Below are 15,633 nucleotides of genomic sequence, written 5' to 3' on the forward strand. Positions count from 1 at the left end.
GACACTTAAATTGATCAAAAGTGAAGTAAAGACATTATTAAAAAATATTTCTGTTTTTCATGTTTCCACAAAAATATTAAGCAACAAAACTCTTTTTTTAACATTGATAATAATAATAATAAATGTTTTTTGAGCAGCAAATCAGCATAGAATGATTTCTGAAGGATCATGTGACACTGAAGACTGGAGTAATGATGCTGAAAATTCAGCTTTACCATCACAGGAATAAATTACATTTTAAAATAGATTAAAACACAAAACAGTTCATAAATTGTACTAATATTTCACATTACTGTTTGTTTTCACTGTATTTTTTATCTAATAAATGCAGCCTTGGTAAGCAAAAGAGACTTCTTTCCAAAAGACAAAATCTTAAACTTTTGAACGGATGAAAAATAACACACACACACTACTAATGTCACTACTACAGGAATGTCCTTGACTTTCTTTGATGACTTTTCCAAACTAAAAATCCCAATTTAAAAATGTCTAGACACTTCCAGGTTTTCCATGACTGTATTAAGGTTTGTAGCACCTGTTAATGGTAGTGGCTCCGTCACTAGATGGCGCTGTTGAATACCAAAAGGTCTGCCATAGCTTCTCTATGAGATGGAACTGCAAGTTCATCACTACGTCCAGAGTCGCCTGACAGAGAGAAATCAGGGTTATAAGCAATGTTTAAACAAGCTTCCATGAATTAAAACACTCAAACAGCAAAACAGGTTCCTGCTGATATATCAAACGCAAGACTGACATTATATACCAGTGTAACAACTTGCAAAACAAATGATTTTGGAACAAAAACACTGATGTGTGATGTCGATTTTGAGGCTGTAAGAATATCTTGAGAAGCTCCTATGTGAGTTATGATATAATTTGTGAGATGAGTGTGCTCTATTCTGAGCGCCTGTCTTTCCTGTTGGCATATCAGACAACGTCGAGATCATCTCACGACATCACCGTCCATCTCGCAGTTTAAATTATGAAAACAGCCAGTGCTCATTCAGAAGCACCCATCTTGAGAGCAATCCACCTTCTTATAAACAGTTTAATAGTTACACAACACAATCCACATGCAGAAACTTTCAACTACATCTTATATTCTGGTTTATGTCCCAAAAAATAAAGGAACTTTAGTCGGTGTGGTGGGGATGGTATTTCAGTGAACTGTGACATACAGAAATAAAAGTAGGTGTTGGTGCTTTACTGGAGAGCAGAAGTGAGAGTGTGGTGAGTTCGCTGTGTGTTTGTCTCAGAGTGATTCACACTCAGCTCTCAGATTCTCCTCGATGAGGACACACTCTTGTATCCAGTTACACGCCCCCCTCCCTCCCTCCCTTGCCGGTCACATGCTATGTTTTGGCTTCCATAGCCAGGTCACCATGGCAACCTTGTTTACCGTTGCCCCGGCAACAGTTTAAACACAGCACACCAAAAAAAAAAAAAAAAAAAATCTCTTTCCTGGACAAACAAGCTTTCTTATCTTAGTCTAAAGAGAGGAAAAGGACTATAGTATTGCATCTAGAGGACAAGTCGATGATTTTTTAAGGGTACTGCACTTGTGTGAACTCTAAAAAATATATATATATATAAAATCTGTTTTATAAATTCACATCCTATCTCAGGCAGCACTAAAAGTGTAGAGCTCTGACTTCCTGAAGTGTATCAGCACTCTACACCTACTTATGAGTTTTCGAAGAGCATAATTTAACACGTTCAAGTGATTTTGGTCAAATGAAAATGGATATGTTGGGCAATTTCATATCTTTCTCTCTTTTTCACTGCCTGAAAAGCACTGGAAACTTTAGCGCTAGTGCAAAAAATGAAGAGTGACAGGACATTTTGGTGTTAACTTTGTTTCTTTTTTTTAACCCGTCCACTGTGAAATCAATTGATCGTGATTAATCGCAACATAAAATGTATGTTGTGTGTGTGTGTATACAAATATATTAAGGGTGTAACGGTTCAAATTACTCACGGTTCGGTTTTAGGGCCACGTTTCGGTATTTGCTATGTTAAGGGGAAAAAAGTACTTATGTCAAATAAAAATAAAGAAAATAAGAACAAGATTTGTTGTTTGATTAACAAAAACAGACAGCAGAAGTAATATTGTGCTGCTGTCACTTTAAGATACAATGCACGGATCCAATATACTGATACTGTACACATGGAACACAGGAAATGCCCCTGATATAGTTTGTAAATATATAATATATGTGTAACACGCATATATTATACATTTACAAACTATTATTTTAGATGCTATTAATCATGATTAATTGATTTGACAGCACTACATCAAATATGTTCTGACTGCTTGTGTTTGTGTGGTGTTGCACAAAGCTTGTCACTGGACCCGTTTATAACAATATTAAGAGAGTGAGTATGAAAGATATTCAGAATGCGAAATCATTTCCATTTGAATGGGAGAGGTCTGAGTGAACCTGTTCATGATGCAATAAGACTCTAGTTTGGTGTTGCAGAAATCACACACTTGACTTTTATGCTTTACCAGCAACAACTTAACTTATATTTCAGTAGTGAGGAGCATGCAAAGACCCACAGATGGCAAAGATCCTACTGGATGAAAGGTTGATTGGGAAGACTGAAAACCCATAGTCTGAGGGATAAAAGAAGCCCTGGAACAAAAAGGTGTGCAGTGGACGGGGAGGGACAGAAAGAGAGATGGAGAGAAGGAGCGCTCGAACATGGCAGAAATGACATTAAAAGTGAGAGCTAGGAAATGAAGATGGGTCGAGTTCATCTGTCAGGATATTGAGAGCAGTGCTACACTCCGAATGTAATGAGACCAGACACATTCTGAAAGTAAAACTCAAGAATACTTCAAACTAGAAACTCAGAAAGTAGGGAGAAGGAATACTTAGAAAAAGCCCATCAACAGCTTTTTCACAGTTCCTCATTCAACAGAAATTAAGTGCTGTTTATTCTTCCATTAAAACACATTGAAACTGAAAAGTAAAACCTAGAGAAAGAGGGTGTTGCAATTAAAATTGTTCTATACAAGGTTTACGACTTTAAATCGATTATAATATTTACTTTATTTTGTTTAAAGTACATTTTCTAATTTGATGAAGCAAAACATGGGAAGAGAAGAAATCTAATCTACTCCAAAGAACAAATCTCAAAACACTCCCTTTCCAGCACACATGAAATAGAGTGAATTTAGTATTCATGAAAGGAAGCAACTCCTTATCAACCAACTTCTGGAGATAACAGACACAGAGAGAAGAGAAATGTTTATATTTTTTAAAGCACCATCCTTTGCAAAGCACTATGGTTATTACAACATTATTTTTATATTTGATTTAGAAAATGTTTTAAGTAAAATTATAATTATACAACTACCGTTCAAACCATTCAAAGTTGAATAATTGTACAACTAGTTTTTTTGTAATGTTTTTGAAAGAAGTCTTTCAAAGCATTTATTTGTGAAAACAGTAACAATGTGAAATTTTGCAATTTAAAAATATATTTTAAAATATATTAAGAAAGAAAGCAGTTGTGTATTCCTGTGATGGCAAAGCTGAATTTTCAGCATCATTACGCCAGTCTTCAGTGTCACATGATCCTTCAGAAATCATTCTAATATGCTGATTTGGTGCACAAGATACATTTTCTACATTTCTTACAAGTTTCTTACATTTCTTAAGCGGAAACGCTATCGCTTTTATTCAGGATTCTTTGATGAATAGAAAGTTCAAACGCACTGGATTGATTTGAAATAGAAATCTTTACATTATAAATGGCTTGACTGTCACTTTTGAATGGTAGTGTGAGTAATTAAAAATTAAAAATCAAAGAAATAAATGATGTGTCTGTGTGCGTGTATTAAGCATGGACAGCCATACTGGGGTTCTAGCAAACACTCAGGCTGTTCTGTTTTCAAAATCCTCAGAAATCACAGAACAGAATCAAACAATTCTAAAATGTCTAAATGAATGTGAAATTAAATCTGATGCAGTTAACACATTCAATTCAACAGAGACTGTGTGACAAATATTCACAGATTGTGAAAGAACATTGTTCATACAAGGTCGCTCTCTGAGAGATGTTGCAGGTGCTTGGTTTTCCTTTTTCCGGCTGCCCGTAATAACAAGGCTCACATTCATGATGGAAAACATGCAATACATTGTTGCAAGAAAACAGCCTTGGGTAGATTAGTGTAACTATTTGCTGTGGTATATTTCATTCATTATTGTATTTCTTTAACATTCTCATTATTCCATAATCATACATTTTTGTGTACTTGATATGTACTCACATTCTGATTCATTCCTTTACATATTTTATATTTTACTTTACATTTTTGAATTATGAAATGATTTGAAGTTGTTGTAATAAGCATATAATATCAGAATTTTCATTTCCTCTGGTATAAGGAATAGTTTATCTTTGCCAGGGTGTCTCTATTATTTTCTAAAGATAGCTGTTAAGAAGTTGCTTCCTTTCCACGGACCCTGTGACACTGTTTCCTCCACTGGGTGCTCTCAGAATAAAGAAAGTAGTGCATCCCTAAAAGGAATCATCCTCTATTTGCAAATGTGCTCAATTTGGAAAAAACAACAACAAACAACAACAACAACAAAAAACAGTGTAGTACCTCACAGTGAATCCTGTAGTTGTTCTGTAGATTTTTGACATCGTTGATGCTGATTGGCTCAGGCAGAGGACAAGAGCCCAGATCAGGTGAAGGGAAGGGGGGAAGGACGTGAGACACATCTGCAAAAACACACACAGTGTTACCAAGAGCGAGTAGTAAGACTTGAAGCTGGTTGTGTATGCATTCAGATGTTTTTGATGTGCTTGTAGGTAAATTCTATTCAATTCTATTAAATGTAGAAAAATGTATAATGTAGAAAAAGCCTGTACTAATCAGGGCTTTGCGATTAATCGTAGCTGATTTTCGATTTTCAATTTTGGCTTCCAACGATTATAAAAACATCGAAGGTAAAATGAGAAAATCGAGGTAAAATGTTTATTCCAATCCTTCCTTGGGCTAAAAGCCCAAACTTAACATCCAAACCAGACAAATAAGTAAGTGTTGTAAAATGCAGTCTACTGTTGCTAAACTTTGATATTAAACAGTGTAATTAAAAGCGCATTAAGACACCTGCAGTTTATTTATTAACAAACGTACACGTCACGCGCATTGAACACTGATGGTGAAACGCGTCAATTAGTAATTAAGTCATAATAAGTGTAAGTTAAATGTACAGTGTACGACATGTAAAAAAGACAAGAGGCTAACAATGTCAAGATTAATATTTGTGTAGCCCGACACGGTATTTTCACACTGCATCCGTTCCAGGAGCGGTGCGTAGCAGTGCAGAGATCGTTTACACACCGAGTCTATTTTTGCTGTGCTGCACGCGCTGAATTAAAGTGACAGCGCATAGTTCGTGGTCAAAATGAGCACAAATTGACTATTTCATCATAAATCCATTTAATTAAATAAAATGTAGTAATCTCACCATAAATGCATTTAAATACTACTATTTTTTCACAGTCATCTATTTACTTTGACTTTTTAATGGTTTTTTAGAGAATATTTTGATTTGATAGTTAAAAGATTAAAACATTTTGCTGACATGAGGTCTTGTGTCACTGTCAGTCTTTTTACATCAGTGCAAAACTATGGTATGCAGATTAATCCCATGGCATGTAGCAACAAAAAAAAAAGGTGCGACCAAATCATATGCTGGTGTGAGCAACTGAGAAAGTCCAGTGCAACCAGTGGAAAAGTTAGTCTGGAGCCCTGGTAAGGAAGAAAATGCATGTGTAACGGTATATTGGATCCGTGCATTAGCTTTTAAAGTGACAGCAGCCTAATACTGTATGTCTGCTGCAGTCTGTCATTAACAATAATCAAACAACAAATGACAAAGGAAAAACTCACTTGACTGAATAACTTGAGTAGCTTTAATCTATATTTAATGTGCACAACAAGACTACGCAGTGTTTACATTATTTTTGTTTTAGGCTGTTACTTATCTATTAACAGTGGTATTCAGATCTTTCTGAAAAACTTAAAACAGCATTTATTTAATTTGCATTTTCATTTTGTTGCATTTATTTGTTTGTTTTGTAACTAGTTTTTTTTTTATTGTATTGCTGACTGTTTACTTGTCTTATGTAATTATTTTGAAGACCTTTTTCTTACATCAGCAAAAACTAATACTAATAATCCTAGGTTAACTAAATTGTGAAATTTCACTGATATTTAAAATGAATCATATCATGAAATAAGACTTTGTCATCATAGCATATCGCCCACCAACAATCATGTTAAATAATCTTCAATATTGACCAAAAATAATCGTGATTATGATTTTTGCCATAATTGTGCAGCCCTAGTACTAATGTATTAAATCATGTATTAATGTATAAAAAGTCATGGAGGAGGTTTACCAATATACTGCTGGTGATGCTGGCTCTGGGCCGCCACGCTTTGCTCGGGGGTGCTGGACGAGTGCTGGGAGCCGCTGTTCAGACTGTCCCCCATCCCATCCATCTTGTGAAAGGGCTTAAACCTAGACACAGGAAATACCAACAGAAGGACTAAATGTTGAATTCACAACTGGGGATTACAGATGACTTATGACTAAGCAAGAAAGCGAAGATCATTTTCCATCAGGCTGCAGAGCCAGTGTCCAATCTGAAGGTGTTCTGTGCATTTCCAATGGCAAAAAATTCTCGTCATAAACCGGATGTCGGCATAATGTTTTAAAAAGAAAAAAATAATTGAATAACAGGACATTAAAATGTATTTTATTTAGAAAAATCATGCGTGAATTGATCAATAAGAATTATTATTATAAATAATATCAATATAATTTATTCCCTATAAATGTCTCACAACTGCATCAATTGCAGCTAGCTGTGGCATACATGACTTTTTTAATAATTTAATTAATAATTAATTCGTAATGTTTAAATAAGTTCACAAAACCCACGCTGGTTTTCTGTGTCTGAGATAAAACTCGGTCTGAGTGTCCATATATTCAGCCAGTGTGGGACATAATTAGACATGGATTTAATGAATCCAGAGCTCTAGCGGGATTCTGAACAATAGAGTAAGACACAGGATCTTTGTGATCCTGATGGCAAAGAAGTCTGGGAGATGAAGATTGCACGCAAGTGAGAAGGAGAGAGCGGGGATGTTCATTTCACCTCTGTTTCTGATGGACAGGTTGTTGTCTCATTGCCATGTACTGCGTGTCCTCCTGCAACCGGTTGAGAGGCGAGTCAGGCTTCAGACGAATGCCATAATAATGGTATTTTGAGTTCCCCCTGAGACACACACATGCACATAGACAAAATGAGCTATCACATTTTTTCCCCCAGCAACAACACACCACAATTTGAGACTGAACGGCATTTATTTCAGACCATCATCTCATGATCATTCTTTAGGTATTAGAAGAGTGTCTGCAGCAAATCCACTCAGCAAATGTTCTTCTCTGTGCTGCTGTGGTTTCGAGACCGGATTGTGCTTTTCTTTTGAGAGTGGATAAGCTGTAAAAGTAGTTTACAGCTTATAGATTTATAGTTTAGATGTATTTTTGTGGGGTGTAGTCTTAAGGAGTTTCCTTTGTGTCTTTTTATTCAATCAAACATACTGTGTTTGAAAACAAAAATATATTGCAATTAAAAAAAACAAAGGTTTGCAAATAAAAAACTGTTTTAATTATAAAAATAAAGTAATTGATAACAAAACTCTTTAAAGTGCAAGTACATATTTGTTTGTTTTTTGTGCAGTTTTCCTCACGCATGTACAAATTTGCTCTCTGTTCTGCTGTCATTGTTTGCTTGAGTGTTGAAAAGTTTAGAATTCAAGTGAACATGCGTCTCAGTGGCCGGTATCTAAGCACCAGAATGAAAGACCTGTTTCTATTGGTCATTCGTGTTTGGCGCAGTAATTTGGCCACACCCACTGCCTGGTCCCACCATGAGATACACATTGTAATGCCCTAACAAAATATCAATTTTGATCATTATTTACAGTAACAACTTTATGGACCATTTATGCAACTTAACATAATGCAGCTGAATAAGCCGAGTCATTTCAAGTGCAGTCTTTCAAGAGAGCATTAAATATGACAGTGGCTGATGACACACACTAATGGAATCCAAAGTTTTATTATATTTCACTCTACCAACCTGTTTTATGAACTCTTGAACTCTAATCAGCTGCTCTATTGCAATTTCTGCCCAGTCGACACAGACTTTCTCAGCAATGTCCTTTTGATCCTAATATACATTTGCCCACATTATCAAATGTTTTTCTAGAAAACAAAACATTTATGACCTAATGTAAATTATATTTGTCAAATTTCATCATGTCATATTATCGCACCTGCTAACAGGTGCATTATAGTTAACATTAGCACCAATCTAGATGACAAAGCTCAAACCTCACTTTAAAACACCTAAGAGTCTTTGTACAAACTTATTGTGATGCAAAGTGGATTTACAATAAAATAATCAGAAATACACCTCACCTTCAGCATTTCTAATATAATTATTTATTCTCATAAAAATACCGCAAATTAATTGAAAAAAACATCAAACCAATAATAATGTTGTAATCGTCTATTTATTATCTTCATGTTTCATCTGTACAAACATCTATTTCTATCTGTTATTTATGTACAGAGACAGAATGAGGAAGTTTACAGGATTTTGTCCTGGAAAGGTGCGAGTTATGACCACGTAATGTGAGTGACAGATCAGTAGCGAATCATCTGTCGGAGTCATTTGACCCGGAATAGAGGCAGAGCGCATCAGATCTCATAATTTAGTTCTTTCTAAAGAAATATGAAGTAAACATGGGAATCCAATCAATCAAATTTTTTTTTTTAATTTTTTTTATGTGCACACTTTTGGACTAAAAGCCCTAATAGACCTTGTTTAGTGCAATCACAAAGAAAACAGAGCAGACACGATTGAATATGCATGTCACGTTATTTCCTTTGAAATATGACAGCAGAACATAGAGCTAATTTGTGCGTGTGCGTGATTTACTCACACTGCAAAGAGTTTTGTTATCGGTTACTTTATTTTTGCAATTAAAAGTCTTAAGAAGCCTTTTTATTTGCAATCTTTTATTTTTTTAGTTACAATATAATTATGTTGGCTCTCAAAACCATTTTGTTTGATTGCATAAAAAAAGACACAAATGTAATTCTATATAGTCTGACCTGGTGCCAAGTCGGCGTGTGCGAAGGCCCATGAAGACAGAGCGGATGAGTTTGCCAAAAGAGGCGGCATTAACCGGATCCAGTTTTTGCTCCTGACAGTGTCTCAGGTAGTGGTTATACAGAGAGCTCCGCGGCAGACTCACTCCCTCAGCCGTCTCATAATTATCCAGCAACCACTGCAACTGTACACACACGAACAACCAATGAATAAAACAGTACATATTCAAGAAAGCTTAAATTCAAAACAATAGCATAAACAAAACCACACATTACAGAACACTTATGCATACATACTGTATGTTCATATTCATTACCAAATTAATTTGACTGATAAAAAGACCTTCATGGGATCTGCACTTGTTGTGTATTTTATTGCACAGGGAGTAAGGAAATGTGTGGAAATCTGTTGATTTAAAGGGATAGGTCATCATTTATTCACCCTCATGTCATTTCAAACGCATCTGACTTTCTTCTAAGGAAAACAAAGCCATTTTGAAGAAAGTACTGGTCATTTTTTTCCAGTGACAGTGACTTGAACTTCAGAATCCGATTAGTTTTATTTGCGAATTAATTTAGGCGGGTTTTGTGCACGGGATTATGGGATTCTCTGAAAAGGTTTAAAGGGACTCACACAATGATTTGTGAATGTGCTAGGAGAGCTAGGGCAGACATCAAGATATTCCATAAATACATTCATTTTTCTGTTCCTCACAAAGCTATTGTATTGTACATTCTTCAAAAATGTTCCTTTTGTTTTCTACAGAGGAAAGTAAGTCACACATGTTTGGAACAGTGTTATTTTAGTTTATTTATAAACTTATATCATATTTATTAATATATTGAGTTAGCTTTTATTTTCTTTTTCATCTTAGTTTGTTTTAGTAATTTTGTTATGTGCTTTTGTCATTTTTACATTTCTATTTAGCTTTCATTTATTTTTTATTTCAGTTTTAGCTATAGTAATTTTAGAACTTATTTTTTATTAGTTAGTTTCTAGCCAAGGCTACATTAAACCATTTTTTATAGTTTTGGTTAACAATAAAAACATCATAAAGGTGAGTAAATGACAAAATTTCCACTCTTAGGTGAACCTTTTCTTAAAAAATAAAAATAAAAGTTAGTTAAAAGAATTAGCAAATTAGCCAAATATTTCATAAACATGCCAGGGGTGAGGGGTGTGTAGAACTTTGTGAATGAACGGCATTCAAATTCTGTGGGTGCAGATTCTGTGATGGCCTCCTGACAACTAAGGAACAGCATGGGAGAGGGTGTTTTAAACACTCAAGTCTACAGACTTTGAGGGAGTAATAATTGCCCATCTGTGAGGATCAAATAATATGGAGCTAATAATATGACACAATGATTTGAATTTGAATTGTGTAAATTTGAATTATTTGCAAGTGTAATCTAACAAAATTGAATTTTAGGTGGTAGTTTAAATAGTTTTGAATTTGATTTTTTTAAACGAATATTGAACATTTGAAATTTAACAAATTGAAAGGTTTTTATGGCTGAATTTTATAGACATGTATTTTCAAACAGCTAGTTATTTTGTTCTGAATTAAAATACTGCAAATATTCAGTTTAAAAAAATACAGATTCAAGTTTTCAAGATGAAGAAATTCGGAACTTCAAATTCAGTTTTCTAAAATTCAATCTCAAAAATTCAAACTCAAAAATTCAGGTCTTACAGAAAGTAGGTCACAGGTCATCCACAGGGAAGAGTAGATGATCTCAGAAAAGTCGAACAGAGCATTTTGGTCCATTAGGGACTGCAGAAGGTTTCTTAAACATGAATGATTTTGTGTTTGTTAGGTAGCGATCTCATCACGTGAGACATTTGTCTAAGCAGTCTCTGGTGTTTGTTTTAAAGTATATTTTGTGGAAAATTGATTCGAACGCCACCGTGACAGCTACACAGACAGGACGGGGGGTGGACAATTAGTCTTTAGTCTGCCAAAAAAAAAAAAAAACAGATTAAAATCATGAACTCAAATGTCATTGTGAAAAAAAAATTGGTTACTGTTGTGTTGTAACAGTGTGTAGGCTAAATCAGACCTTTCAGGCTATAGCCTAACGCTAATAAGCCTTATGCCAAAATTATTATTACAACTAAATTGTCGGTCATTAAATAGGAAAACTAAATAATTTTGTAGACGATTTGCTTTGTGTAACCCGACATCAGACATAAGGCCCGGACAAAGTTTTGGCTAGTGCTGTCTCGTGAATAAGTCACGTCTGACGGCCGTTTCACACCGCATGCGTGAGCAGCGCGTATTTTTTCCGGCGTGCATGTTAATCAATGAGTGCATCCACAACGGGAGCAGGAGCAGCGTGTGAGCGTCGAGCAGGAGTGAAGCGGGGGTTTCGGCGTCGAATCTGTGTTTGCTGCACTTCTCCAGGCTCAATTAAAGTGAATACACTTTTGATGGACAAAATTTCACACAAAATTGCCCAAAATGCACAGAATAAGCATGTCTAGTGAGTTTAAACAAGAACTTGAGTTGGCAAAAAAAAAGAAAATGAAGACTAAAAAATAGTTAGGCCTATAGAAGATTAGGCTACCTGTTTAAACTTGTTTTTAATTATTCAGTTTGGGTGAATATATATTATATAAATATAGGCCTATTATATTTTAAATAAATATAATGGTGTATTATATTTATTTTATATATATCCTATATATATATATATATATATTAATGGTGTATTATATATAAAACTAGTGTAAACTAGCCAGAAAATATTATATATAATTTAAACTTTCTTTTAGTTTATGTAACACAGACAGCTACAACCCAAATTAAACCCAAGTGTGCGGTTTTGTGTGTGTGTGTTTTGTAGTCTTGTAAACATATCGAAAGTATGACTGAAACGAATAGATTGGAGCTGTTTTCTGTGTTGTTTTGTTTAACATTTATATGTGAATGTTGTACACCTCCCCATAACAAACTTTCAAGACTATCAATTTTATAAATTACCAACTTCTAAAACTCCTTTGTAAAGAATTGCTCGCTTAGCCTATATATGTAGCTTTGGAGCCGCTGCTGTGACACTGTACAAAAGCTTCCAGCGTGAATACTCTCGCGCGTCTGCAGCTGCAGTGGCGATGTAGTTACGCTGACGCGCTGCTTAAGTGCCTCTCACGCATGCGGTGTGAAACGGCCGTGAAGGGGTTGCAAGCACTCCGGTTCGCGTCGTATTCACGATACAGCACACCCTCTCGTAGCTACCGTATGCTTACATGTACGACGCAGTCTAGACCGGACGCGAGCAGAGCGACGCGACCTGTGAAATCCCCAACAGCACACGGATTCCCCATCCTATTTGTGACCAAGCTCTTTGCAACAGTCGCTTTAAGCACTGTGTTGCGTCGCGCCGCGCCGCTCGCGTCCTGTCTGTGTAGCTGTCGACGGACTGGGACTAAAAAACGGCCCTGGACTTTGACTAGGCCCGGCCCAAAGCAATCGGTGCGCGGAAACTCGACAACAACAATAACGCCTGCCGCCTGGCATGAGTGTCACAAATTTAATTGTGGCTCATGATACTATACCATCCAAATTATAGCTAACAGCATATAATACAATCTATTCCATGCTGTCTTAAAATGAATGTATTACTTAATAATCTTAATTCATTTATGCAGTAATTAATTTTGTTTATTTATTGTTTATATGGATTATAGTAATCCTTTGTTTTTATTTGTCTGTCTGTCTCCCTTGTATGTTCTTATGGACCTTTTTATGAGTCTGAAATAAACATGATATAAGCTACTGCACAAATAATAATACCACATCTAAATGAAAATACACCATTACAAATGTAACTTCTGTATTCAAAATCTTCAAAGTTTGTAAGCATCAACTGTAACGTTACCAACATTTTTAAAAGTAAAAGCACAACATATTTCTTAATATTAGCTACTGCATGTGGAATTTTACAGCTAAAATGTTGAAGTTTAGCTGTTTTAACTACTGTAATCATTAAAAATGTAGCACGCTGAATATCACTTCCTAACGTCATCCCTAGCAATTAAGTAACTTGCAAAGTAATTTCTGATTAATTCGATTCGGGAGTAGTAGAGATAAAAGCCCGTCCGCACTGACAATTGATTGGTTGGGTCCTTACATGCGCTTCGTGAGGCACACGCGCACACACACGCAAGGTCTCTCGCTCGCTCCCTCTGCCGTGCGCGTGCTACGCATGTGCGCTCTAGATTCCAGGAGATTTTAACTAATTTGCGGGACTCAGGGAGCCGCTATCAATATGCGGGAGACTCCCGGAATTTCTGGGAGACTTGGGATGTCTGTGACTGCGTGTGTGGCGGGTGGTGGGCCGGCCCGCCGGCCGTCCTGGAGTACCGGCCGTTCTGTGATTCTCCAGATCACACAGATGGCCAGTCCGCCCCTGTGTCACGGTGGCGTTCTAATCAATTTTACACAAAATATACTTTAAAACAAACACCAGAGACTGCTTAGACAAATGTCTCACGTGATGAGAACGCTACCTAACAAACACAAAATCATTCATGTTTAAGAAACCTTCTGCAGTCCCTAATGGACCAAAATGCTCTGTTCGACTTTTCTGAGATCATCTACTCTTCCCTGTGGATGACCTGTGACCTACTTTCTGTAAGACCTGAATTTTTGAGTTTGAATTTTTGAGATTGAATTTTAGAAAACTGAATTTGAAGTTCCGAATTTCTTCATCTTGAAAACTTGAATCTGTATTTTTTTTAAACTGAATATTTGCAGTATTTGAATTCAGAACAAAATAACTAGCTGTTTGAAAATACATGTCTATAAAATTCAGCCATAAAAACCTTTCAATTTGTTAAATTTCAAATGTTCAATATTCGTTTAAAAAAATCAAATTCAGAACTATTTAAACTACCACCTAAAATTCAATTTTGTTAGATTACTTGCAAATAATTCAAGTTTACACAATTCAAATTCAAATCATTTTGTCATATTATTAGCTCCATAAAATAAGCACCTCCACTGACACACTGATGTCATTGTTATATCAGGGCTCACCCAAGAAAAGAATATACGAACATTTGTAAATATTCACTGCCAGGAGCTAAGGAGTCAGTCTAAAAAACAAATAAAATTAATTCTTAAAATATTACATCCTTAAATATTAAATTTGAGTGCTTGATGTTCAGGGGTAAATCTCACACATATATAGTATACACAATGATCCCTGGGATGTTGAATGAATCAGTGGTGTAATGCAGGGGGTCTGAGGCGCTTTAAACCCAAAATACTCAGAGCGAGGGGCTGTTCTGGAAAATGCATGCTCACAGCAGCAGTGAAAAGCAAAGCGAAGAGGCAGGCAGGATGAACTAAGCCTTTTTTTTCAGGATTTGTTCCAGTTTCAAGAAAGTTTTTTTCCCAGTTTGACTTACATGGCTGTTGAGCAGGCTGCTTTTGTGAGTGGCAATCCCTTCTGACTTTTGGAGGTTTTCAATCGCCATTTCAAGCTGAGGAAAAGTAGGAGCATGCAAGACATGAAACGGGGGAAGAGAAGGAAAAAAAAAAACGGAGGGGGTGGAATGTTGGGGGGGGGACAACAGAGAGGGAAAAAAGACACACAAAAAAAGAAAAAGGAAATCAGTCTGTTAGCTGCAGCCGGACTTTGAGCATTTCCATTACAGTCTGTCAGTGTTTGCAGCCACATTCATTATGGGTGGACAAAAAGCATGCAAATGTGAGGAACTCAGAGGGTTACGCCACTCTTCCTGTCTCTGCCTCATATATGCTAATGAGCTGCACACACAGGGCGTGAGGTCAGGCTACTCTCAAACACATGAGACAAACTCTCTAGCCACGTCTGAAATCACACAGTTAGCGGGGTCGTGACCTCTGTGAAGACACGGTCGCATTTGATGCGTGATGCTGAAAAAGCAGATTTAATTCGACTCAAATAAACATGTTTTTCTGCAGGTATTAGCTGGGGTCCTATGAGTTTCTGTTATTGCATATATGAACCGGACTTGTTTCTTCCATAGTGGGCATGAAAAAAAATACTATTTCAAAAGTTGGAATAAAGAGAATAAGGCCTGAAAAGAGATTAAGAAGAAAAGATTAGAGGGAGAGAAAGATATAAAGAGGCAGAGAGAGAGAGTGAGTTTTGGCAGAGTGGCAAAACTTATAAAGAGAAAGAGAGAGACAGGGTGAAAAAAAAAAACAAGAAAAAAAAAACACAGGCATCTTTCCAAGTCTTTAAAAGGCTCCCGAGGGCTCTTGGCCAAATGGTAATGAGCCCCAGGGGTTGCTTTGTTTCGGAGGCCACTCAAGTGGCTGTGAAAACTGCTAAAACAAGGCAGTCGCCTCCTTAAGCCCTGTCCCTGTTTCCAGACCACCTCATAAACTAGCACACTGTGGAAAGAAAGCTACACTCTGATGAC

General features: G+C 36.2%; 1 protein-coding gene across 1 annotated transcript in view; it reads right to left on the reverse strand.

Annotated features, from left to right (window-relative positions):
• Nucleotides 1-15,633, reverse strand: part of rfx2 (regulatory factor X, 2 (influences HLA class II expression)) — a 49,376-nt gene that overhangs the window by 6,473 nt on the left and 27,270 nt on the right. Inside the window, exons 6-11 of the mRNA XM_056252349.1 lie at nucleotides 14,632-14,706; nucleotides 9,222-9,403; nucleotides 7,192-7,311; nucleotides 6,430-6,551; nucleotides 4,622-4,740; nucleotides 536-645 (exon numbers count right to left, since the gene is read on the reverse strand). Of these exons, the coding sequence (XP_056108324.1) occupies nucleotides 536-645; nucleotides 4,622-4,740; nucleotides 6,430-6,551; nucleotides 7,192-7,311; nucleotides 9,222-9,403; nucleotides 14,632-14,706 (728 nt within the window). The remainder of the gene's footprint in view (nucleotides 1-535; nucleotides 646-4,621; nucleotides 4,741-6,429; nucleotides 6,552-7,191; nucleotides 7,312-9,221; nucleotides 9,404-14,631; nucleotides 14,707-15,633) is intronic.

Source organism: Rhinichthys klamathensis, unplaced genomic scaffold (genome assembly GCF_029890125.1).
Source record: "Rhinichthys klamathensis goyatoka isolate OS25496 unplaced genomic scaffold, OSU_Roscu_1.1 h1tg000094l_1, whole genome shotgun sequence".
NCBI classification, from domain to species: Eukaryota; Metazoa; Chordata; class Actinopteri; order Cypriniformes; family Leuciscidae; genus Rhinichthys; species Rhinichthys klamathensis.